Source organism: Carassius carassius, chromosome 4 (genome assembly GCF_963082965.1).
Source record: "Carassius carassius chromosome 4, fCarCar2.1, whole genome shotgun sequence".
Lineage (NCBI taxonomy): Eukaryota > Metazoa > Chordata > Actinopteri > Cypriniformes > Cyprinidae > Carassius > Carassius carassius.
The window spans coordinates 7459668-7483585 of NC_081758.1; the positions used below are offsets into that span (position 1 = coordinate 7459668).

Consider the following 23918-nt stretch of genomic DNA (forward strand, 5'->3'; position numbering starts at 1 on the left):
TGTGCGACAGAGTGGAATCTTCTTAATACAATGTCCTTCCTCTCCTCACTGAACTTTTTGGTTAGGTCCTTTTCAAATGCCAACTTAATTAAATTGGCCTTTCGTTGATGAAGCATGCTAAGGTGATCCTCTGTAAGGACATTCTTTAATGTGGAAAAAGAGTTCTCACAGAGTGCCGTGCTTGCACCAAAGGTCAAAGCATGTTTGAGCGTGGTCATCACACTTGGGATTGCTTCAAGAGGTTTCTGAAAGTGTTGTAGAACTTTTTTCATTGCATGTTTTCACTCAACTGCATACATAGCGAAGGATGTGTTTAGTGTGCATCGTCTCTTATTTGGTACAGGCTCTATTGTTGCATCCTTGCAAATGCTTCAGGAGAGTCACAACTTCAGAAAGGAGATTTTCAATACACTTACAAACTGAATTTACAAGTTGCACGTCTGTTAACAGATCCATGTCTTCTGCCTGTAGCATCAGATTAGGGGGGGTCGAGATATGATTTTGTGCACCATCTTAGCAATGAACCTAAACCTGGGTTCAGACATGGCCCGTAGTAAGCCTGCTGCTTCTAGTCGCACATCTGCTCCATAGACTGGGCTGCTGTTAATTTCTCGGAGCAGTGTGGAAAGGTCATCAAATGATCTCAGAATTACAGATACTGTGCCAAAATGACCAGTCCATCATTGGTCTAGGAGGCGTTTCAATGTCTCTCCTTTGTAGAGAATCGCAACGGTAGGCTTTCTGCAGAATTTGTAGAGCATGTTACACATAGCATGGGGGTGGTGTTGGCGCAGTGGATAAGACACACGTCTTTGGCGTGAGAGACCCCGGTTCGAATCCACTGTGAGACACCAATGTGTCCCTGAGCAAGACACTTAACCCCTTGTTGCTCCAGAGGCGTGCGACCTCTGACATATATAGCAATTGTAAGTCGCTTTGGATAAAAAGCGTCTGCTAAATGAATAAATGTAATGTAATGTAATAGCGAAAAAGTCCACCAAGGCCTGCTCTGCTGCCAAAGCATGGCTGACCACCAAATGTAATTGGTGGTTGAAACAGTGGACATAGGGTATATCTCGGTGCAATTTTTGTTGAAGAGGTTTTTGCACCCATCCATGTTTACCTGACATCAGGGAGGTGCCGTCATACACCTGACTTATGATTTTTCCAGGACTCAGTCCTGATTTTGTTAATTCTTCAGTGATTGTGTCAGTCAGTGTTTCTGCGTCTCCCTGGTCAGTGGTGGCAATTGTCAGAAGACGTTCAGTTGGCTCATTCAGTTCATTCACAAAACGCACAACTATCAAAATATTCTCTCTTCCTGTCGGGTCTCGAGTTCCATCCACTTTTATTATATAAAATGACTCGCCAACCTCTTTCACTATATGCTCTGTGACCAAAGTACTCTATCAATCTGTTTTGAATGTCATGGCTAGTATACCTAGCATTGTGTGTGATAGTCTGAGCTATCTAGGCCAACAACAGCATCTTTCCACAAAGTATATTCAAATAAGGACAAAAATAATCTGCATCCATCTTCAGCCATACAATCAAAAGCATCACGGTCATCTCTAAAAGGTAGGTGGTTCACTGCAAGGGTCTCAACGATATTGATTACTGATGACAAGTAGTATCTGTTGCATTCCAAATGTTCTGCATTATTTAAAGTTGTGATTTCTTTACTGGTCTGAATCTGGCTCTCCTTATCCCTCCACATAGCTTCACAGGTCTGGTGTTCTTTTGACGCTGAATGTTTAATAAGTCATTTCCCAGTTTCCACTGCATGCTTCCAGTCGCTAAATCCAATAATCGTAAATGTGGTGTCTGTGCCAGAGGAGGGCACTCAAAACGTTCTACATGGGTAGCAGAATGCAGCATCTGCTTGAATAGAGTATTCCAGCCTATCTCTGCTTCTATACCTGGAGCTGTTAAAAGTTTTTTTTTTTTTTTGCCTGAGAAAACACGTGCAGGACAGTTTTTTTAAGATTACTTGGTTGGGTTTCTCAACTCCGAGATCCCCTGGTGCTGCCACCTTTGACGACCCTTGCTTGAGGCCTTGGCAACTGGTACAGCTGGCCTCTGCACTGTCAGTAGTTGAATCATCGTCTTGTGAACTGCGACACCCAGGGCTTTCGCCTAAAGTTAAATTGCTGCTGCACTCTCCTGCAAACTTTGGTGGTTTTTGATTAAAGAAACCATTATATCCATAGCAGTATATCCATAGCACATATCACATACACTTCACTAAGTGTAAATAGGCCGCCATGTTGGCAGAGGCTGTTTACACCAACATGTTATTGGGATAGTCAACATTACAAAATATGATCTTCAGTTGACAGATTCAATACTGCAGATGGAAAAGTGTGTCTTACTACTTTTGACGCGTTCGACCCGGGTTCGAATCTGCCTTGTGACCACTTTTTTTCTCCCATTTAAAAATTCAAATCACATCAGAAAAATATTTATTTTTAATCAAAATCAAGAAATAATAAAAAAGTTGAAAATAAGGTATCGCGTAGGCTTAGTGTTGGTATATGGAGGGCTTTTGTCCCAAAGTGGCATCCATTTAATAATTTGAATTAATAATAATAATAATAATAATAATAAAACAAATAAAAAAATATTATACATACAGTACAGACCAAAAGTTTGGACACACCTTCTCATTCAAAGAGTTTTCTTTATTTTCATGACTATGAAAATTGTAGATTCACACCGAAGGCATCAAAACTATGAATTAACACATGTGGAATTATATACACAAAGACACGGTGGTTGGAACCAAAGATCTCAAATTTGGAAGATTTCAGACGCTGGTGACTCGAATGAACTTATCCTCCGCAATAGAGGTGACTCTTGGTTTTCCTTTCCTGGGGTGGTCCGCATGTGAGCCAGTTTCTTTGTAGCGCTTGATGGTTTGTGTGACTGCACTTGGGGACACTTTCAAAGTTTTTTCCAATTTTTCGGACTGACTGACCTTCATTTCTTAAAGTAATGATGGCCACTCGTTTTCCTGTACTTAGATGCTTTTTTCTTGCCATAATACAAATTCTAACAGTCTATTCAGTAGGACTATCAGCTGTGTATCCACCTGACTTCTGCACAACACAACTTCTTTCTTTCTTTCTTTCTTTCTTTCTGTTTATTGGCGGTTGGCAGACTAGCTTATTAGTGCATTACCGCCACCAACTGAACTGGAGTGTGGAGCATCGATGTATGTATATGTATCATGTATGTATGTCATACTAAATAATAATACTTAAATAAATACATGAATAAATAAACTAATAAATAAACATCATTATATTCTTAAATAATTTCCTGTATCTGTAAGATATTTCAACAAAGCAATTCTAATATTCTTATTCCTTTTTAGCTAACTTAATATATCTACTAGCATCATGCTTCCACCTTCGTCTATTACTTTAGCTTCTAGCATTTGTCGTTCGTTGTTATATGCTCTACAATGCAACAGTACATGCTCTACAGTTTCACAAATCCCACAATGCATACATAATCCATTCGGATGTTTCTTAATTCTATTTAAATTTCCATTCAATGCAGTATGTCCTATTTTAATTCTTATTATTACTGATTCTTCTCGTCTTCTTAATCCCATGTCATTGTTACGTATTCCTACTTCCGTTTGAATTCTATATAGATGTCGTCCAGTCTTCTCTTTCTCCCAAAGTTTCTGCCATACATTTATAAGAGCTTTCCTAATTATTGTTTTTGCTTCTGCCTTACTAATTTTTATGTCAATTCCTATCTGATTCAAGTTCAAAGAATTCTTAGCATGCTTATCTGCCTTCTCATTTCCTTCAACTCCAACATGTGCTGGAACCCAAATAAATGAAATAAAAATGCCCTGATTTTCCATTCTATATATATGCTGCAGTATTTCAAGTATAACATCTTGTCTGCAGTTAGACTGGCCTGATTTGATGCTTTTTAACGCAGCCAATGAATCTGAACATATTACTGTTTTTTTTATTCTATTTTCCTCTACCCACTGGAGAGCCAAAACAATAGCTACCAACTCTGCTGTAAATACAGATAAAAAAATCTGGGATTATTTCCTTAATAACTATTTTATAATGTGGAATAACTACTGCTATTCCTGTTTTTATAGTTTCTGGATCTTTTGAACCATCAGTAAATACCTGTATCATATCATAATACACCTGATCCATATATTTATTAACTCTTATTTTTATTGGTTCAGAATCCTGTTTCTTCACTTCATCTGTTAAATAAAGATCTACTTTAGGCATTACAAACATCCATGGTGGTATTGCTGACATGTGTACTGTATTACTGAATTTTATATTTTTTACCTCTATTGACTCAGCTATTTCCTCGATATTCTTAATATTACTTTTTCCATTTTCCCAGCTTTTTACCAATATTGCTTTAGTAGGGTGTTCATTGTTGTGCCCCATCAAAGATGCCCAATATACCATTTTCAGTTGTTTACGTCTTATTTCCAATGGCATTTCTCCCATTATAACTTGCATGGAAGCTCTAGGGGAAGTTTTAAATGCCCCACAACATATTCTCAAAGCCTGTGTTTGTACAGCATCTAATTTTTTTAGTAGAGACTTACTGGCTGCCCCATAAATCATAATACCATAATCTATTGCTGATCGGATGATAGCCATATATATATTCCTCAGAGAACTTCTACTTGCACCCCACTCACTACCTGCTAGACATCGCATAACATTCAGTGCCTTTTTGCACTTGGTCAGCAGTTTCTCTACATGTGTTTTAAAAGTCAATCTTGAGTCCAACCACACTCCTAGAAATTTTACCACTGACACCTGTTCCAGAAGCTGTCCATATAATGATAAATTAATATAAATATTTCTCTTTTTTGTAAAACAAATGATTTGTGTTTTGGCTACTGATATTCGAAAAACCCATTTCAGTGCCCACTCTTCAACTTTATTTATTGCAGCCTGAATTTTCTTAACTGTATATGATACATTTCGGCCTCTTTTCCAAAGTGCCCCATCATCCGCATATAACGATCTACCCATATCTTGCTGTAAATAATTGAATATATCATTTATCATTATATTGAATAGAAGAGGGCTACACACACTCCCTTGAGGAGTTCCATTTTAAACTGCATAAACAGTAGAACAAGATGTTCCCACTCTAACCTGAATATTTCTCTCAAATAAAAAATCCAACACCCAGTTATAAATTCTTCCTCTAATTCCCTTATTTTTGAGTTTTATAAGTAGCCCTTCTTTCCATAACATGTCATAAGCTTTTTCCACATCAATAAAAACTGCAACTACGACTTCTTTATTTATCTGTGCCTTTTCCTATTTCTGATTCTAAACATAATAATGAATCCATTGTCGTTCTACCTTTCCGAAAACTACTTTGATAAGGAATTAAAAGACCTCTGTTTTCTATTACATATGTAAGCCTACTTTTAATCATTCTCTCCATAATTTTGCTAATTTTCCATAATCGTTTGATGTTAGTGCTATTGGTCTGTAATTTGTTGCTTCTGACCTATCTTTACCAGGATTTCCTACATTAATAATTATTGAATGTTTCCATGCTGGAGGAAGTTTGCCCTCTGCCCATATTTTGTTATATAATTTCAGTAATTTAAAAAGTGCTACATCTGATAATTTTCCTATCATACTATAACATATCTCGTCCTGCCCAGGAGAAGTTTCTTTTACTTTAGCAATTGCTATTTTTAACTCATAAAGTGTAAAATCTGCATCTAGCAGGTTTCCACCTGTTTCACATTTATTCAAAATATCAGGATTTTCTCTCCTAACTCTCTCTCTACACTCCTTAGCCTCTTCAGTCAAATTACTACTACAATTTACTTTTGCAAATACTTTAGCTATCATCTCTGCCTTATCTTTATTTGAAACTGCAATTTCATTTCCATTCTTTAATACTGGCATGTTAAAATTCTTGCAAATACCTCCCATCCTTCTAATCATACTCCAAATATCTGAAATCTGTATATCCCATCCAATATTATTACAGTAATTTTGCCAATAGTTTCTTTTAGCGGTTTTGATTGTTTTCCTTACTATAGCTTGTGAATTCTTAAACTTTATAAGGTCCGAGTATAAATATGATGATTTAACTTTCTTAAATGCTTTATTCCTTTGATGTACAACTTCTTCACACTCTTTATTCCACCATGGAACTGACTTCCTTTTCCTAACTGTTGTTTTCTTTCCTATTATCACTGTCGCTGTTGTATGTATAATATTACTTATTTTTTTATTATATTCTTCTATTCCATCTCCCTGGTCATCCATTTCAATAATTCTATTACTACAAATATAACGGAATACTTCCCACCGTGCATTCTTTAATTTCCATCTTTCCCGGATCTGCCTTTTGTATTCTAACACCAATTCTGCTTCTTACTGGATAATGATCACTCCCTACTGTTGTTTCCTTCAAAACTTTCCATGTACAAATGTTTGCCATATTTTCTGATACCAGTGTAAGATCTAGTACTGACTTCTGGCCATTTACAATGTTCACCCTTGTTCCTGATCCATCATTAATGCACACCAGTCCATTTTCATCCAATAATTCTTCAATTATTTTACCATTAACATCTAAATTTTTACTACCCCATAAAGTGCTGTGACTATTAAAGTCACCACACCACACCACTTTATCCCCACTTAATTCCACCAACTCTTCTAATTTTTCCTTTTTGTAATTTTTTACATGGGTTATATAAGTTGATCACCCTGATGCTACCTCTATCAGTCCAGATTTCTACCATAACAACTTCTTTTTCATTATTACTAATCTCTCTATACCTTACTCCTTGTTCAATAAAAGTTATTACACCTCCACCTGTTCCTATTTCCCTGTCTTTCCTTACATTTTCATAGCCTTCAATTCTAAAATCAAGGTGAGGTTTTAACCACGTTTCTTGTACACAAATAACCTTTGGTTTCTGTTGTAAATCTTCTATATACCCCCCATTAGTAGCCTGCGAACCTTGGTAACCACCTACAAGTGGTTCTTTAACTGACTATACTGTTGTTTCTCTTATGTCCAAATATTTCTCAGCTGCCCTAATTATTATCTTAATTCTTTCTGTTCTACTTGTCGTTTGAGCTGAGCAATTAATCACCTCTGCCACGAATGTTACAAATTTAATTTTATCAACCACTAATGAATCCTTGTTGATTCCGCACTGATTTTTTTTTATGTAAGATTTTCACAATTGTGGATTGATTTATTTTTGGTGCTTCACTATTTTTCACTTTTTTAATAGCTTCAGCATATGATATTCCTTCTGTCATCTTGACATGTTGGACTTTTATTGCCCTTTTCCTGACTTCACATCCTCCATATGCTGAGCTATGTTCTCCCCCACAGTTACAGCACTGCAGTTTAACATTTTCTCCACACTCCCCATATTGATGTTCTCCTGCACATTTACCACACCTTTGCCTACCTTTGCATATAGCAGCCACATGACCATATCTTTGACATTTAAAGCATCTCAACGGCGGTGCTACATATTCCCTTACATTGTAGCTCATAAACCCAACCATCACTCTTGTTGGCAATACTTCTTCTTTGAACTAAATCATTACAGACAAACTGTCTTTCCTCACCCCATCCATTGTATACTGAATCCATTTAACTTTGCATACCTTTGCTCCAGTTAAGCTCTTTTTAATGTCCTCCTCTGACATTTCTGTTGGAATTCCATATATGACACCCTTAGTGGTTTTCCTATCTTCCCATTTTGAGCATTTTACTAAATTACTTGCCAGTGTTTTTAATCGCAATGCTTTTTCTCTTTGCTTTTCATCTCTGCATATTAGCATTATATTTCCGTCACGTAATATTTTTTGCATACTTAATGTTCTCTATTTTCATTTTAAGTGCTTCCGTTATCTTTAATGGGTTCTTTGATCCAGGCACTTCAAATGTAATGATAACCTTATGTTCTTCTTTCCTTTCCACGATTCTTCGACTACTTTCCTCATTATCACTGTCCGTATTATGTTGATGTACTTTCTTCCTTTTTCTATTTACTAGATTCCACTCTATTTCAGTCCTACCTCCCTCACCAGCTTCTTCCATCCATCCCTCCTGTTCACTTCCTGATCTATCGTCACTTCCTACCATCTCAGCTCCAGTCACAGTTCAGTGTTGTCAACCGCCACCTAGCGCCCGCCCAACCCCGCCGGAGAGCTCCACCGAAGCAAAAATTGGCATGAACTAGTCCACAAGACAACTGATGGTCCCAACCCCATTTATATGGCAAGAAATCACACTTATTAAACCTGACAGGGCACACCTGTGAAGTGAAAACCATTTCAGGTGACTACCTCTTGAAGCTCATCAAGAGAATGCCAAGTGTGTGCAAAGCAGTAATCAAAGAAAAGGTGGCTACTTTGAAGAACCTACAATATGACATATTTTCAGTTGTTTCACACTTTTTTGTTATGTATATAATTCCACGTGTTAATTCATAGTTTTGATGCCTTCAATGTGACTATTTCATAGTCATGAAAATAAAGAAAACTCTTTGAATGAGAAGGTGTGTCCAAACTTTTGGTCTGTACTGTACATATATCCCCAGTGGTCTCTACGGTCCCCAGACTCACAGTCTTGACACGCTCTGGCCCAGTGGGGGGCCCAGTCCCTCTATCTACTGTTCTGCCCGTGATGGTGGTCAGCATTTTGTGTGTCTGGACTGCACAATGCTAGCGAGTATGCCCCAGAGGCCTCTCTTGTCCATGAGTCTGCCTCAGAGACCTCTCCTGTCCATGAGTCTACCCCAGAGGTGGTGGCTTCTGCTGCAGAAACTCCAGAAGTGGCTGCTTCCATTGCAGAACCTCCAGTTATAGCCAGCAAGGTCATCTAAGAACTCACATTCTGCCCCGTCACTGCCAAGCAGGCCATCCATGAATTCTTTGCCTGTTCAGCCATGGCCAAGGGGGCCATTTGTAAACTTTCTGCCAGTCCAGCCATGGCCAAGGAGGCTGCTTGTGAATTATTTGTTATGGCCATTGAGGCTGTTGTTAACCTCTCTGTGCCTTTTGCTCTAGTTCTGTCTGAGCCATCTTGGTGGTCTTCACTTAAAACACTCCACCATCATCCCCCCTCCCAAAGAAACCCAAAATCACAGGACTTAATAACTACAAACCTGTTGCTTTAATGTCTGGGGTCATGACATAATTTGAAAGACTGGCGTTGGCTTATCTGAAAGAAATCACTGGACACGTACTGGACCCCCTGCAGTTTGCTTACTGAGCAAACAGGCCAGTGAATGATACAGTCAACATGGGACTGCACTACATCCTGCAAAATCTGGACAAATCAGGGACTTATGCAAAGATCTTGTTTGTGGACTTCAGTTCAGCCATCAACACCATCATCTCAACATTCCTCCAGACCAAACTAACCCAGCTCTCAGTTCCTAGCTCTTTCTGTTAGTGGATCGCCAGCTTCCTGACTGAGAGACAACAGCTAGTGAGAATTGGTCAAAACCAGCACTGGCGCTCCTCAGGGATCTGTGCTCTCTTCACTGCTCTTCTCCTTGTACATCAATGACTGCACCTCTACAGACACCTGACACTACAGTGGAGTCTTTCAGATTCCTGGGCACAACCATTTCTCAGGACCTGAAGTGTGAGGATCAGATTTACCATTTTGCCAGCTGAGGAAGTTCAACCTCCCTCAGGAGCTGCTGATACAGTTCTACTCAGCCATCATTGAATCCATCCTCTGCACATCAATAACTGTCTGGTTCAGCTTAGTTACCAAAACTGACCTCAGAAGACTTCAGCAGTTAGTCCAGACTGCTGAGCGAATCACTAGCACCATCCTCCCCACTCTCCAAGAACAACACTCATCCAGAGTGAGTAAAAGAGCTGGCAAAATCACTCTGGTACCTGTCACGGTTGGTAAACTGTGATCTTGGGTTTTGCACTATGTGGGTGGAGTATGTGTGTTTTGCGTCAGCACTGATTGTTTCATGTGGGCGTCTCCACTAATTGTTCATCAGCACCAGCTGCCACTCATTACCCTTTCCTATATATTGCCCTGTCTAGCGTCTTGTGTTTTTCAGAGCGCTGTTAGTCATTCCTTGTCTCATGTTCTGCCTTCATCGTGTTTGTTTCTCGTCATTTGATTGTCCTGTCTTACTGGAACCCCGTCCACTCCACCTCATCACTGGATTGCAGAGCGCTCTGACCAACATGGAAGCAGCGAGCACCACTTCTCTCACCGACTTCATCCATCACAGCGTCACCCGTATGGAGCAGCAACAGGAGAGTATTGTCCAATGTGCTGTCCAAACGCTGGTGACACAGGTGTCTGAGCTTACCCAGCAAATCCACCAGCTGACCTCTCCCGCTGCGCCACCCACACCGCCCGGCCCCCGGGACCTCTCAGATGACCACTTCTGGCCCGAACCTTGTCTTCCGTCGCCGGAGAGTTATTCTGGTGAGCCAGATTTCTGCAGAACATTCCTAACCAAGTGTTCCATGCACTTTTGCCTACAGCCTTGCACCTTTATGACGGAGGAGTCCAAGGTAGCTTTTGCTTTCACTTTACTCTCCAGCAGGGCCGCTTTATGGGGAACGGCGGTGTAGGAGAACCACCATCCATGCTGCACCTCATTCCACGCCCTCTCTGAGGAGATGAGGAGAGTTTTCTACCGGGCCGCGGCCGGCAAGGAAGCCGCTCGACAGCTCGCGGATCTCCGACAAGAGCATCTTTCCGTAGTGGATTACTCCATCGTTTATCTCCTGCTGAACGTAATTATGACATTGGTAACAGAGAATTGTTGGCTGTCAAATTAGCATTAGAGGAGTGGCGTCACTGGTTGGAGGGGTCAGGGGTACATTTCATCGTTTGGACCGATCATAAGAACTTAGAATACATTAGAACTGCTAAAAGACTCAACTCCAGGCAGGCTCGGTTGGTACTTTTTTTTATTCATTTTGATTTTTCTCTGTCGTACCGCCCGGGTTCCAAAAACGTCAAACCCGATTCTTTGTCACATCTTTTTGATCCTTCCGAACGCCCGGTGACTCCCGAGTGTATTTTACCTGAGAATATAGTTGTCTCAGCACTCGTATGGGAGGTCGAATCGAAGGTCAAGGCGGCCTTAGAAGGGGTAATGCCTCCGCCTGGGTGCCCACCGAATCGTTTATTTGTGCCAGAGGAGTTACGGTCCGATGTTATTCAGTGGGGTCACTGCTCTAATGTAGCTTGTCATCCAGGGATAAGCCGCACCAAGGGTTTAGTAAAGCAACGATTCTGGTGGCCACTTGTGGCTCACGACGTTCACAATTTTGTTTTGGCTTGCTCAGTTTGCACCAGTGGTAAGTCGTCTAACTGACCTCCGGATGGGCTTCTTCAACTGCTGTCTGTCCCTTCGAGACCCTGGTCACATATCGCTCTTGATTTTGTTACCGCCCTCCCACCCTCTAATGGCATGACGGTCGTTTTGACCGTAGTGGACGGGTTCTCGAAGGTGGCACATTTCTGTCGCTGAAGAACTGAAACGTAAACAAAGGAATTATGATCCATATTACAACGTTATTGCTTCATGGACTAAACATGCTTCATGAGATGTCGTTCAGTGGACCCTTACCTTTCTTACTAAACCGGGATTTACAGCTGTGGATGTGTTTATGACTCGTTATTACGACGGATCTGGTATGTACAGCGTTTCCATTGCTCATGTTTGTATGTGTACTGCTTACACAAATGTAGCAAATACAGTCTTTATAAGCTTTCCATTGAAAAACAGCGATCTGTCATCGATGCTTGAGGCTTAGATCTTTATAATGATACATAGTTTGTCAATATTAAATTTGTCCTGTTTCATTTAATCTATTCATAAACACTGACACGTGCGAGTTGAGAGGCTTTGAGGACGAGGGCATCGGGATGCAGGCTAAGAGGTTAAAGACTAAAAATTCCTTCACAATTTGTGAATAGATCAGCACCTAGACACAACCTCCATTGCTTTAAATGACAGTTTAGTATGTTGTAGAAAATCATCAATTAATTTTTTTCATAAAAATATTTTGGACCCCTGTTATACCACACAAAAGAATGCATATCACTCCGTCCACAGAGTAGCTTTAGGACTCTTTGACCACTGCCTGGTTCAACATCTTTCACCATACAGGCAAAAATTTAAATCTTCTTAACCTGTTAAGACTTGGGCAGCTGTGGCCTAATGGTTAGACAGTCAGACTTGTGACCTGTAGGTCACAGGTTTAAGTCTCAGTGTTGGCTGGAGTTGTAGGTACGAGGAGTGAATTAACAGTGCTCTCTTCCACCCTCAATAACCATGGCTGAAGGGCCCTTGAGCAAAGCACAATTTAGAAAGCTTTGCTAGGCCAATGAGGATGCCTACAGGAGTGAGGACAGAGTCTTGTACAATCAGGCCATGAACACACTGAATTAGGTGATTAGATTGGCAAAGAGGAGCTACGTTAAAAAGCTAATTTTCAGCCAACAACCTTGCTTCAGTGTGGAAAGGTCTGAAAGACCTTACAAACTACAAGACACCATCCCCCAGCACTGAAGTGAATCAACAACTTATTGAAGACCTGAATAAGTTTTACAGTAGATTTGAAACTCCTGGTCTCACATCCCACACCCGCTCTGACCATCTCTCTACACAGCCGTCAACACCATCAGCACCCCCTTCTCCCCAACTCCTACACTTCAGATCAGTGAAGATGATGTGCGTCAGGTCTTCAAGAAACAGAAGAGAGGCACCAGGCCCAGATGTGTTACACCAGCCTGCCTAAAAACCTGTGCTGACCAGCTGGCCCACATCTTTTCATAGACCTTGAACAGATCACTGGGGCTGTGCGAAGTCCCTGGCTGCTTAAAACACTCCACCATCATCCCCCCTCCCAAAGAAACCCAAAATCACAGGACTTAATAACTACAAACCTGTTGCTTTAATGTCTGAGGTCATGACATAATTTGAAAGACTGGCGTTGACTTATCTGAAAGACATCAATGGACACGTACTGGACCCCCTCCAGTTTGCTTACTGAGCAAACAGGCCAGTGAATGATACAGTCAACATGGGACTGCAGTACATCCTGCAAAATCTGGACAAATCAGGGACTTATGCAAAGATCTTGTTTGTGGACTTCAGTTCAGCCATCAACACCATCATCCCAACACTCCTCCAGACCAAACTAACCCAGCTCTCTGTTCCTAGCTCCTTCTGTTAGTGGATCGCCAGCTTTCTGACTGAGAGACAAAAGCTAGTGAAAATTGGTCATTTCACATCCAACAGCCGCAAAATCAGCACTGGCGCTCCTCAGGGATCTGTGCTCTCTTCACTGCTCTTCTCCCTGTACATTAATGACTGCACCTCTACTGACCCCTGACACTACAGTGGAGTCTTTCAGATTCCTGGGCACAACCATTTCTCAGGACCTGAAGTGTGAGGATCAGATTTACTCTTTTGCCAGCTGAGGAAGTTCAACCTCCCACAGGAGCTGCTGATACAGTTCTACTCAGCCATCATTGAATCCATCCTCTGCACATCAATAACTGTCTGGTTCAGCTTAGTTACCAAAACTGACCTCAGAAGACTTCAGCGGTTAGTCCAGACTGCTGAGCGAATCACTAGCACCATCCTCCCCACTCTCCAAGAACAGCACTCATCCAGAGTGAGTAAAAAAGATGGCAAAATCACTCTGGTACCTGTCACGGTTGGTAAACCGTGATCTTGGGTTTTGCACTATGTGGGTGGAGTATGTGTGTTTTGCATCAGCACTGATTGTTTCATGCGGGCGTCTCCACTAATTGTTCATCAGCACCAACTGCCACTCATTACCCTTCCCTATATATTGCCCTGTCTAGCATCTTGTGTTTGTCAGAGCGTTGTTAGTCATTCCGTGTCTCATGTTCTGCCTTCCTTGTGTTTGTTTCTCGTCGTTGGATTGTCCTGTCTTCCTGGGACCCCGTCCACTCCACCTCATCACTGGATTGCACCACTTATCTTCACGGCTCTTCCCCCCGCAGTTCCTGTGTCACACTCTCCTGCTGCCAACTCACCATCGCACCCTGGATCATCTGTGAGCTCTGCCTCTTCATGGACTTTGCATTCACATCAAGATTACCAGTATCACCTGTCTTCGTGTTCATTGTTTGTATTAATTTATTAAAGATTAATTTACTCGCACTTGCTTCCTCCCATTCATTTGACAATTCGTACAGTACCTCACACCCAGCACACTTCCTCTTTGAACTGTTGCCATCTGGCTGGCGGTACAGAGCACTAAGCACCAGAACAGCCAGACATGGGAAAAGATTCTTCCCTCGGGCCATCTACCTCATGAACAGTTAAATGTTCTCCCCACTGTGCAATAAAACATGTGAATTGCCCAACTATCTATACTTATATTTATTAAATGTTTGTTATTAATTTAATATATATTACATCTATCCACATTCTCTTGCATAATTTGTCTATAGCACAAATGTAATATACATACAATGTACCTCTTTTTTATTGTATATTGTTTTTTACATATTTATTTTCACTCACTTATTTTTATTTTGTTATCTGTTTCTTGTCACGTGTCAACCAGTCTGGAGCTTCTGTCACCAAGGCAAATTTCATGTGCATATAAGCACACTTCGCATTAAAGCTCTTTCTGATTCTGACACACTCTGTATTGAATAAAGCACTATATCAATAAAGGTGATTTGACTTGAGTTGACTTGTATATTCACTCTTTTCCGCACCATTTCTTAAGGGCCCAACACTTCTAATAGTGTGAATTTACTAACTAACTAGCCGTTTCTTGAAGATGGCTATAGATTCAGCTCCTCTGATTGAATTGGGCAGGTCATTCCATAGGGAACATTTAAGGTAAAAGTCTGTGAAAGTGATTTTCTGCCTCTTCAGGATGGGACTATAATGCACCATTCACTTGCAGAACCCAAGCTTCTGGAGGGCACATAAGTCTAAAGTAGTGAATTTAGGTAACTTTGTGAGGGCTGAATTAAACATCACAACGAACAAATAAATAAATAAATAAATAAATAAATACATAGATAAATAAAATTACAGGCTGATCCAACCTGCATGAAATTCATCATGGCGACTCAAAATGTTAGTCAGTACTGTGTATGACGGGGTGTCAAACTCCTATTCCTGGAGGGCCACAACCCTGCAGAATTTAGATTCAACCCTAAATAAATGCACCTGATCTAGTCCTTCAGGCTTATTTGAAAAGTACATGGTATGTGTGTTGCAGCAGGGTGGAACTAAACTCTGCAGGGCCATGGCCCTACAGGAACTAAGTTTGACACCCACGCGCCTGTATGCACTCCTGACAACGTCTGAATATGCTCCTTATGAGATGGTGGGAGATGTCCTGCAAGTCCTGGATCAGGACATCAGTGAACTCATAGAAATTCTGTTGTGCTACTTGGCGGCTTCGGATGCTCAGATGCATAATGTCCCAGCAGTTCTTGATTTGATTCAGGTCTGGGCAGTGTGACGGCCCGTCAGTGGCATCAATAACTTCATCATCCAGAAGCTGCCTATACACTCTGGCCACATGACGCTGGGCATTACCATGTACCAGGAGGAACCTGACAGTAAGGCCTGACAGTAGCTCTGAGGTTTTCATCCTGGACCCTAATAGCATTAAGGGTACTGTTGTGTAGCATGTGGAGTTTTGTGTTGCTGTGGAGACATACCAAATGTCTTTGCAACTGCATGTATGGATGTGCCATCCTGGAGGAGCTGGACTACCTGTGCAAACTAATTGGATTGCTGGTACTGCCTAATGCTACAAGCAGGGTTGGGAAGATAAAATTTAAAAAGTATTTCACTTCACATTTATTTGTTAGATTACTCAAGTTTTGTAACTTAATCTGAAGATGTGCTGCATTTGGTCTCGTACTCTATCGCATACCTTGTCAGTATCATGTGCTTGCTGATACTGTTGTGATAAACAGTAAAGTGTTTCAAGCGCAAGCAAAGACAGTGTAAAGAAATACTCTTTGAGAGAAGCAGTTAATCAGTGGAAGTTAAAAGCAGATCTTAAGTGCATTTATTTATTTCCTCATTAGTGTTTAGTGCAGTTGTCGTTGCTAGGAAATGCTTGTTTGTTTACTATGTTGAGACAAGTTTGGTCTCGTACTCTATCGCATACCTTGTCAATGTCATGCTCTTGCTTAAACATTCATTGTGATAAACAGTAAAGTCAGTTCACACTGCCCAGGATGGCCACCGGTCCAGAGTCATGGCACAAGATGGCCGCTTGTCCAGCACCTCTACACGGGATGACAGCCACAGTTGACCCTCCAGAGTCGAGTCAGGTTCCTGTTGACCCTCCAGAGTCGAGTCAGGTTCCCGTTGACCCTCCAGAGTCGAGTCAGGTTCCCGTTGACCCTCCAGAGTCAGGTCAAGTCACCGTTGACACTCCAGAGTCAGGTCAAGTCACCGTTGACACTCCAGAGTCAGGTCAAGTGTCGAGTTAAGCACTACCACAGTTAGACCTCAGGAGTCAAGTCAAGTCACTGGTGATCTTCAAGCACAGAGTCAAGTCACCGGTGTTCTTTATGGGCAAATTCAAGTCACCATTGATCTTCATGTGCAAAGGCAAGTCACCAGTGATCTTCATGGGCAAAGTCAAGTCCCCAATGATCTTCATGGGCAAAGTCAAGTCACCAATGATCTTCATGGGCAAAGTCAAGTCACCAGTGTTCTTCATGGGCAAGGTCAAGTCACCGACGATCTTCATGGGCAAAGGCAAGTCACCATTGATCTTCATGAGCAAATGCAAGTCACCATTGATCTTCAAGAGCAGAGTCAAGTCACCAATGATCTTCATGAGCAGAGTCAAGTCACCATTGATCTTCCTGAATCCAGTCTAAACTCTGCGGAACTTCCAGAGCTTCTCCACGTCTCTGCTGAACTACCAAAGCCTCTCCACGTCTCTGCTGAACTACCAGAGCCTCTCCACATCTCAGCCGAACTCTCTGAGCACTCGACTGATCCTGTTGTGGCCACGGAGGCCACCCTTAACTTGTTCATGTTCTCTGTTTCAGACTTGCCTTTCCAGACTCTCTTGCTCTCATGTATCATCGATCCCACTGTGGTGGTCCTCGGTGCCGCCCTGGTGGGCTCCTGTCTCGACCGCACGGCTGTGGTGGTCTTCTGCGCCGCCCTGGTGGGCTTCTGTCTCGACCGCACGGATGTGGTGGTCTTCTGCGCCGCCCTGGTGGGCTTCTATCTCGACCGCACGGTTGTGGTGGTCTTCTGCGCCGCCCTAGTGGGCTTCTGTCTCGACCGCACGGTGGTGGTGGTCTTCTGCGCCGCCCTGGTGGGCTTCTGTCTCGACCGCACGGATGTGGTGGTCTTCTGCGCCGCCCTGTTGGGCTTCTGTCTCGACTGCACAGATGTGGTGGTCTTCTGCACCGCCCTGGTGGGCTTCTGTTTCGACCGCTCGGATGTGGTGGTCTTCTGCGCCGCCCTGGTGGGTTTCTGACTCAACCTCATGGCTCCAATTCCACCTTGCTCCACCCTGGATTCCTGCCCTGTCGGTTCGGCCCTGGGCCATTGAAATTTCTGTTCTCCCCTGGACTTGTGTTTTGTTGTTGTTTTTATTTTATTTTTTATTTTTTTGGCACTTCCTGTCTCTGTTACCCTCTATTACCTGGCCCTCCGTCCCTCCCCTTGGTCCTCCCTCGGTCCACCTCCCTCCTGGGTTCCTTGTTTTTGTTAATTGCACTTGTCTCTGTTTCCCCATTTTAACTGGCCCTCCGTCCCTCCCCCTGGTCCTCTGCCGCTCCACCTCCCTCCTGGTCTCTGTATTCCTTGGTCTCTTCTTGGGTTCGGGTGGAGCATCTGGTAGCTGCTCTGTGGAGGAGGGGGTAATGTCATGCTGTCTGGTCTCTGTTTCCCTGGGTGTCCACTAGTGGTCTCCCTTCCCCATAGGCACCTCACCATAGACACTACAATTCCCACTAGCCTTGTCCCTTCATCATAGTAATTGCACTCCTGTTAATTGCACTCAGGTGTCTTCACTTGTTAGTCATTATCCTTCCTATATTAACCAGTCCTTTTCTGTTTGTCTGGATGGAGTCCTTACTTTCCATCACCGGGTTTCCTCGTGTTCCTAGTTTTCTAGTTCATGTTATTGATCCTGTTTGTTTATTTGTTTGTTTCTGTTTTGGACTGATGTTTGGTTACGACCCTGGCTTGTTTTGACTCTAATTTTGGATTGCCCAAAAAATCTCACACTGCACTTGGATCTCACGTCTCCTGTGTACCCGAACGTGACAGAAACGTGATTAAAGATAACCCAGGATTCTGTTTATCTGGGGTTTAGGATGACCCAAGGTTAAACATTATCTGTGAAAAGCCTTTAAGTCAAAATGGAATATTTTCTTAGTGTCAGATGCTATTTATACTAAGAGCAAATAACAATAGTTTCTAGTTACACTATGTGCAACATATATTATCAGATTACATTTATAATGTAGAATAAATAAAGTAATATTTTCTTTGCTTGCAATAAGTGTAAAAGTAATTAGATGCTATTTATACTCAGTGCAAATGGTGGCAGGTATTTGCACCCCAGTATTGTAGTACATTATACAATAGCATATTTGTTGTAAAGGGTTGTAATAGGTATTTTGCCTGAATATTATCTCATGGATACCTGAAGGGAGCAATTGTGTTTTTACAAAGCACATCAAATAATTATATAAAATAATGATACACTGCATTAAACTTAGCAGCCACATGTAAATGTAATGTCAGCATTAATAAATGTTTGTTTCTATTATTTTTTTATACTTGTGGATATTTTAAGTTTTCTTGGAATAAACATGCAGTTGAACAATTTTAAGGAATGCTAGTTATTCTGGTATACATATTCTCAACAACCTATAACCCAAGGAAAAATTCAAGACAAACCACTGCCAGGTTTAAGTTGCCAAGAAAAGTTTGATCTTGCCTAGCTCCTGTGTTTTGAGCTACATAATGTTGTTCCCTCTGTTGGCTATTGTGTGAAGCACAACAAATGAATGTACATTTTAATACACGCATACAGGGAGTTTTTTGGCAACACACACAAAAACAATACTAAATAATCTAGACTGCTAAAAATTCAGCAGCCTTATATTATAACTTTGGCAGTCATTTTTGGTGTTTTTAGTTTGTCAGCTGAAGTTGTTGTGTACATGATAGGGTTATAGGAACAAGTATTTTTATAATCTATTTAAATGATAATACAGAGCAGCGTGAAGAACTGTAGACTGTGAAAATGTAGCATAGAACCTGCCACTGTTCCTGTCGGATGTATGTCATGAAACTTGAGTTCAATTTTTAATTAATTGAGTTTAAGGTAATACAGATGTCTCAGACATAGTTTGTTGTTACCTGCAACAATTCTTTAGCTGACCCTCTTCGATCTACATCCATCTCCAGACAGCCCTTCAGGAAGTCACGAAACACTGAGGATAGCCGCTCAGGATTTTGTAGCTCTGGAGTGCCGTTTGTTGCAATTAAATAAAGGGCCTATTAAAAGGGAAAAACATTAATACAGTAGAACAATAATTATGCTAAATGTAACATGGACACACACACACATACACATCAATGTTACTAAGAGGAGACTGTCACTCTACACTGACCAAGAGGGGACCAGTGTTTCTGGTCATTTTGAAGAAAAGGGACATAAAAATTGTTTTAAGGTATTTTTTCATTACATAACTGAAAAAAAAATCATATATATATATATATAAACACATACATTCTCCTTTCACATACATACAGTATATTATTGCTTTCACACACTTACATTCTCCTTTCACATACATATATTCTTGCTTTCATACACTTACATTCTCCTTACACATACATATATTCTTATATTCTTGCTTTCACACACTTAGATTCTCCTTACACATACAAACATTTCTACTCTCACACACACTCTATCACATCCATTCATTCTTGCTTTAACACACATACATTCTCCTTACATACTTTTTTTGCTTTCACACACATGCATTCTCCTTTTACATACATATATTTCTACCTTTTTTGGTATCCATTACTTCCTGTTTAAGCAGGAAGTCATTCTCAGACCAGTAAATACATGTGTAAGACCTGCTCAGCTCTTCCTCACAATTTTACAGTTATGCTATTCAAAGTCATCCTTTTTTCTTTTCAAGTACATATTTTAAGTTTTTAACTTAAAAATATCATTATGTAACCTACGTGTTTTACAGATCTGTGTACAAGTGTTAAGACACTAATTTTGATCGTATTAACAGGGCTTAATGGTAAAGACATATTTAACTGGTCCGGTTCGGCCAGTGGTTTAAATTTCTTACTTGCCCTGGCAAATTTTTCACAGGACTTGCCACAATCAATCAATCAATCAATCAATAAATTACACTTATTGTTTTCATTGTTGACTGTAACATTGTATTATAATAAATAATAACCATTTTGCACAAATAGGTACAATAGTTCAAAGATAAAACTCAAATAAACCATGCTTTTTCAGGTCTTTCAGGTAGGCCTAACTATTCCAGTTAAGGATGCACTGATCACGATTTTATTTATTTTACAATCAAATCAAGTCAAGTCACCTTTATTTATATAGTGCTTTAAACAAAATACATTGCGTCAAAGCAACTGAACAACATTCATTAGGAAAACAGTGTGTCAATAATGCTAAATGACAGTTAAAGGCAGTTCATCATTGAATTTAGTGATGTCATCTCTGTTCAGTTTAAATAGTGTCTGTGCATTTATTTGCAATCAAGTCAATGATATCGCTGTAGATGAAGTGACCCCAACTAAGCAAGCCAGAGGCGACGGCAGCAAGGAACCGAAACTCCATCGGTGACAGAATGGAAAAAAAAAACCTTGGGAGAAACCAGGCTAAGTTGGGGGGGCCAGTTCTCCTCTAACCAGACGAAACCAGCAGTTCAATTCCAGGCTGCAGCAAAGTCAGATTGTGCAGAAGAATCATCTGTTTCTTGTGGTTTTGTCCTGGTGGTCGTCTGAGACAAGGTCTTTACAGGGGATCTGTATCTGGGGCTCTAGTTGTCCTGGTCTCCGCTGTCTTTCAGGGATGTAGAGGTCCTTTCTAGGTGCTGATCCACCATCTGGTCTGGATACGTACTGGATCCGGGTGACTGCAGTGACCCTCTGATCTGGATAAAGACTGGATCTGGTGGCTACGGTGACCTCGGAATAAGAGAGAAACAGACTAATATTAGTGTAGATGCCATTCTTCTAATGATGTAGCAAGTACATCTGGTGTTATGGAAAGTGTTCCTGGTACCTTTAACGGATTTGGATATTAAAGCATATTAGTATGTTATGTGTAAACCAGGTTAAAGAGATGGGTCTTTAATCTAGATTTAAATTGCAAGAGTGTGTCTGCCTCCCGAACAATGTTAGGTAGGTTATTCCAGAGTTTAGGGCCCAAGCTGCAAGCCTCTGGCCGGGGGTCCCACCGTACACCAGGTAGCAGAGCACGTCGTGGTCGACCGCCTCCTACGTGCCCTTCCCCGCCCACTACGTCAGGCCGGCGGGATGCGGAACCCGGCCAACATAGATGAATTTGTCGAGGCCATCGAGCTGGCGGAGGCCACCCAACACCGGGAGATAGGGGACAGAGCACCGCCATTTCCCCGAAGGGTGGTCCAGGAGCGGTACACGCCGGAGGGCACCCAGCGTCTGGTGAGCAAGCCGGCGGTTCCCACCCCACAGGATGAGCCCATGCCCATGGAAGCTCCCTGCTCCCCAGGACGACCTTGGCTGGTGGGCTGCACCGTGCACACCGAAAATGCACCACGGGATTTTCGCGGGCAGCGCCGTCAGCCTAGTCAGGACCTCCATTTTACCTCTTCGGGCCGACATCAAGACCAAGCTCCCCATATCCTTTGTGCATGGCGACACCAGGGAAGTGCCTGCGCGGCGAGTCACCATCAATGCAACGGTAAGCACCGGCATTGATGCTCCTCGGCATTCGGGAAATCCCTCTGGACTCCACTGGCTTCACCCCCTTCGAACTGCTCTTCGGCCGACAGCCCCGCGGACTGCTCGACGTGGCCTGAGAGGCCAGGGAACAACAACTGGCGGTACACCGAACCACCATCGAGCATGTGTGTGTGATGAGGGAACGGATCGATAGAGTGATGCCCATTGTCCGGGAACATCTTGTAAAAGCACAACAAGTGCAGCAACGGCATTACAACGGGGCGGCCCAACCACGGGTCCCAGCGAGGAGACCACATCCTGATCCTTGTGCCCACAGCTGCCTGCAAGTTCCTCGCTACCTGGCAAGGCCCTTATACAGTCACAGAAAAGGTCGGCCCCGTTACGTACCTTGTGCGGTAGCCCGGAAAAAGAAGGGAGGATCAGCTGTACCACATTAATCTGTTGAAGCGCTGGGTCGGGACCGGGCCCCAGCTCTCCACCTACGCCAGCTCCACTCCCGTGGTTGTGGATATGGATGCCCAACTTTCCGCCGCCCAGAAGTCGGACCTGCAGCACCTGGTCAGTCAGTTTCTGGATGTGTTCACCCCCCAGCCTTGGCATACCCACGTACTGGAGCACGATGTCCGCACACCACTGGGAACCATCGTCCGGCAGCGGCCCTACCGTGTCCCGGAGGCTCGACGACACGCCATCGAGGAGGAGGTACATGAAATGCTGAGGTTAGGGGTAATCGAACCATCGCGCAGCCCATGGTCCAGCCCCATCGTCATGGTCCCGAAGCCTGATGGCACCCTCCGCTTCTGTAACGACTTCTGCCGCCTGAACGAGGTCTCCAAGTTTGACTGTTATCTGATGCCCCGCGTCGACGAGCTGCTGGACCGGGTTGGGAAGGGCCCAGTTCATATTCACTCTCGACCTCACCAAGGGCTACTGGCAAGTCCCATTGACGGAGCAGGCGAAACCTAAGACGGCCTTCTCCACCCCAAGTGGCAACTGGCAGTACCGGGTCCTTCCCTTCGCCCTCCACGGGGCCCCAGCCACCTTCCAACGGCTCATGGACGTCCTCCTCTGGACACACCAGGCCTATGCGGCTGCCTACCTCGACGACGTCGTGATTCACTCAGTGACCTGGGAGGACCATCTAGAGTGGCTGCGGAGGGTGCTCACGGAGCTGCGCCGGGCTGGCCTGGCCGCCAACCCGCGGAAGTGTCATCTGGCCCTAGCCGAAGCCAAGTATTTTGGGTATCAGGTCCCTTCCTGCTGCAAACCGACACGTCCGACACCGGGTTGGGAGATGTTCATCACCCGGTGATGTTCATCAACCGCAAGCTGACCCCAGCAGAACAGCGGTACGCCACCGTAGAGAGGGAAGCGTTGGTCATCAAGTGGGCAGTCCTGGAGCTCCGTTATTACCTCCTCGGCCGCCACTTCACCCTCCTCACGGACCACACTCCCCTGCAGTGGATGGCCCGGGCGAAGGACACCAACGCCAGGGTGACGCGGTAACATTGTCTTTCCCTCTGCCCTAGAAAACAGCGTGTGACCGCCAGCCCCAACGCCACAGGAGAGCACGGACCCACAATGCACTAGAGCACTTTCAAGTAAGGACGCCGAGCACCGAATACCCAAACCACCTCACAGCATCGCCCGTTCTTTCACGGAATCCCTTAATAAAATCCACCCTTCGGGGAACTTACCCTCCTTCTCGTGTCGTGTCCTACTTCACCCCGCCACAATATATAAAGGCCTACATGTCATATCAGAATTATGTCATATCGCGTGGATCAGATTTAGGCTATCTATTTGCTCGCACACGAGCAGCTCCGTTTAATCTCAGAGACTCTTTCTGTCTTTGCGCTTGCCAAATTCCACCGTGTAAATAGCAAATCTGTCATGACACGAG

The 23918-nt window shown here is 43.0% G+C and overlaps 1 protein-coding gene across 3 annotated transcripts in view; it reads right to left on the bottom strand.

The window, feature by feature from the left end:
- The window catches only part of LOC132133182 (serine/threonine-protein kinase PAK 3), a 352144-nt gene that overhangs the window by 13725 nt on the left and 314501 nt on the right, over window positions 1-23918 (bottom strand). For all 3 annotated transcript variants that reach the window (XM_059545952.1, XM_059545943.1, XM_059545934.1), the window contains one exon: window positions 19433-19570. In XM_059545952.1, coding sequence (XP_059401935.1) covers window positions 19433-19570 — 138 coding nt within the window. The remainder of the gene's footprint in view (window positions 1-19432; window positions 19571-23918) is intronic.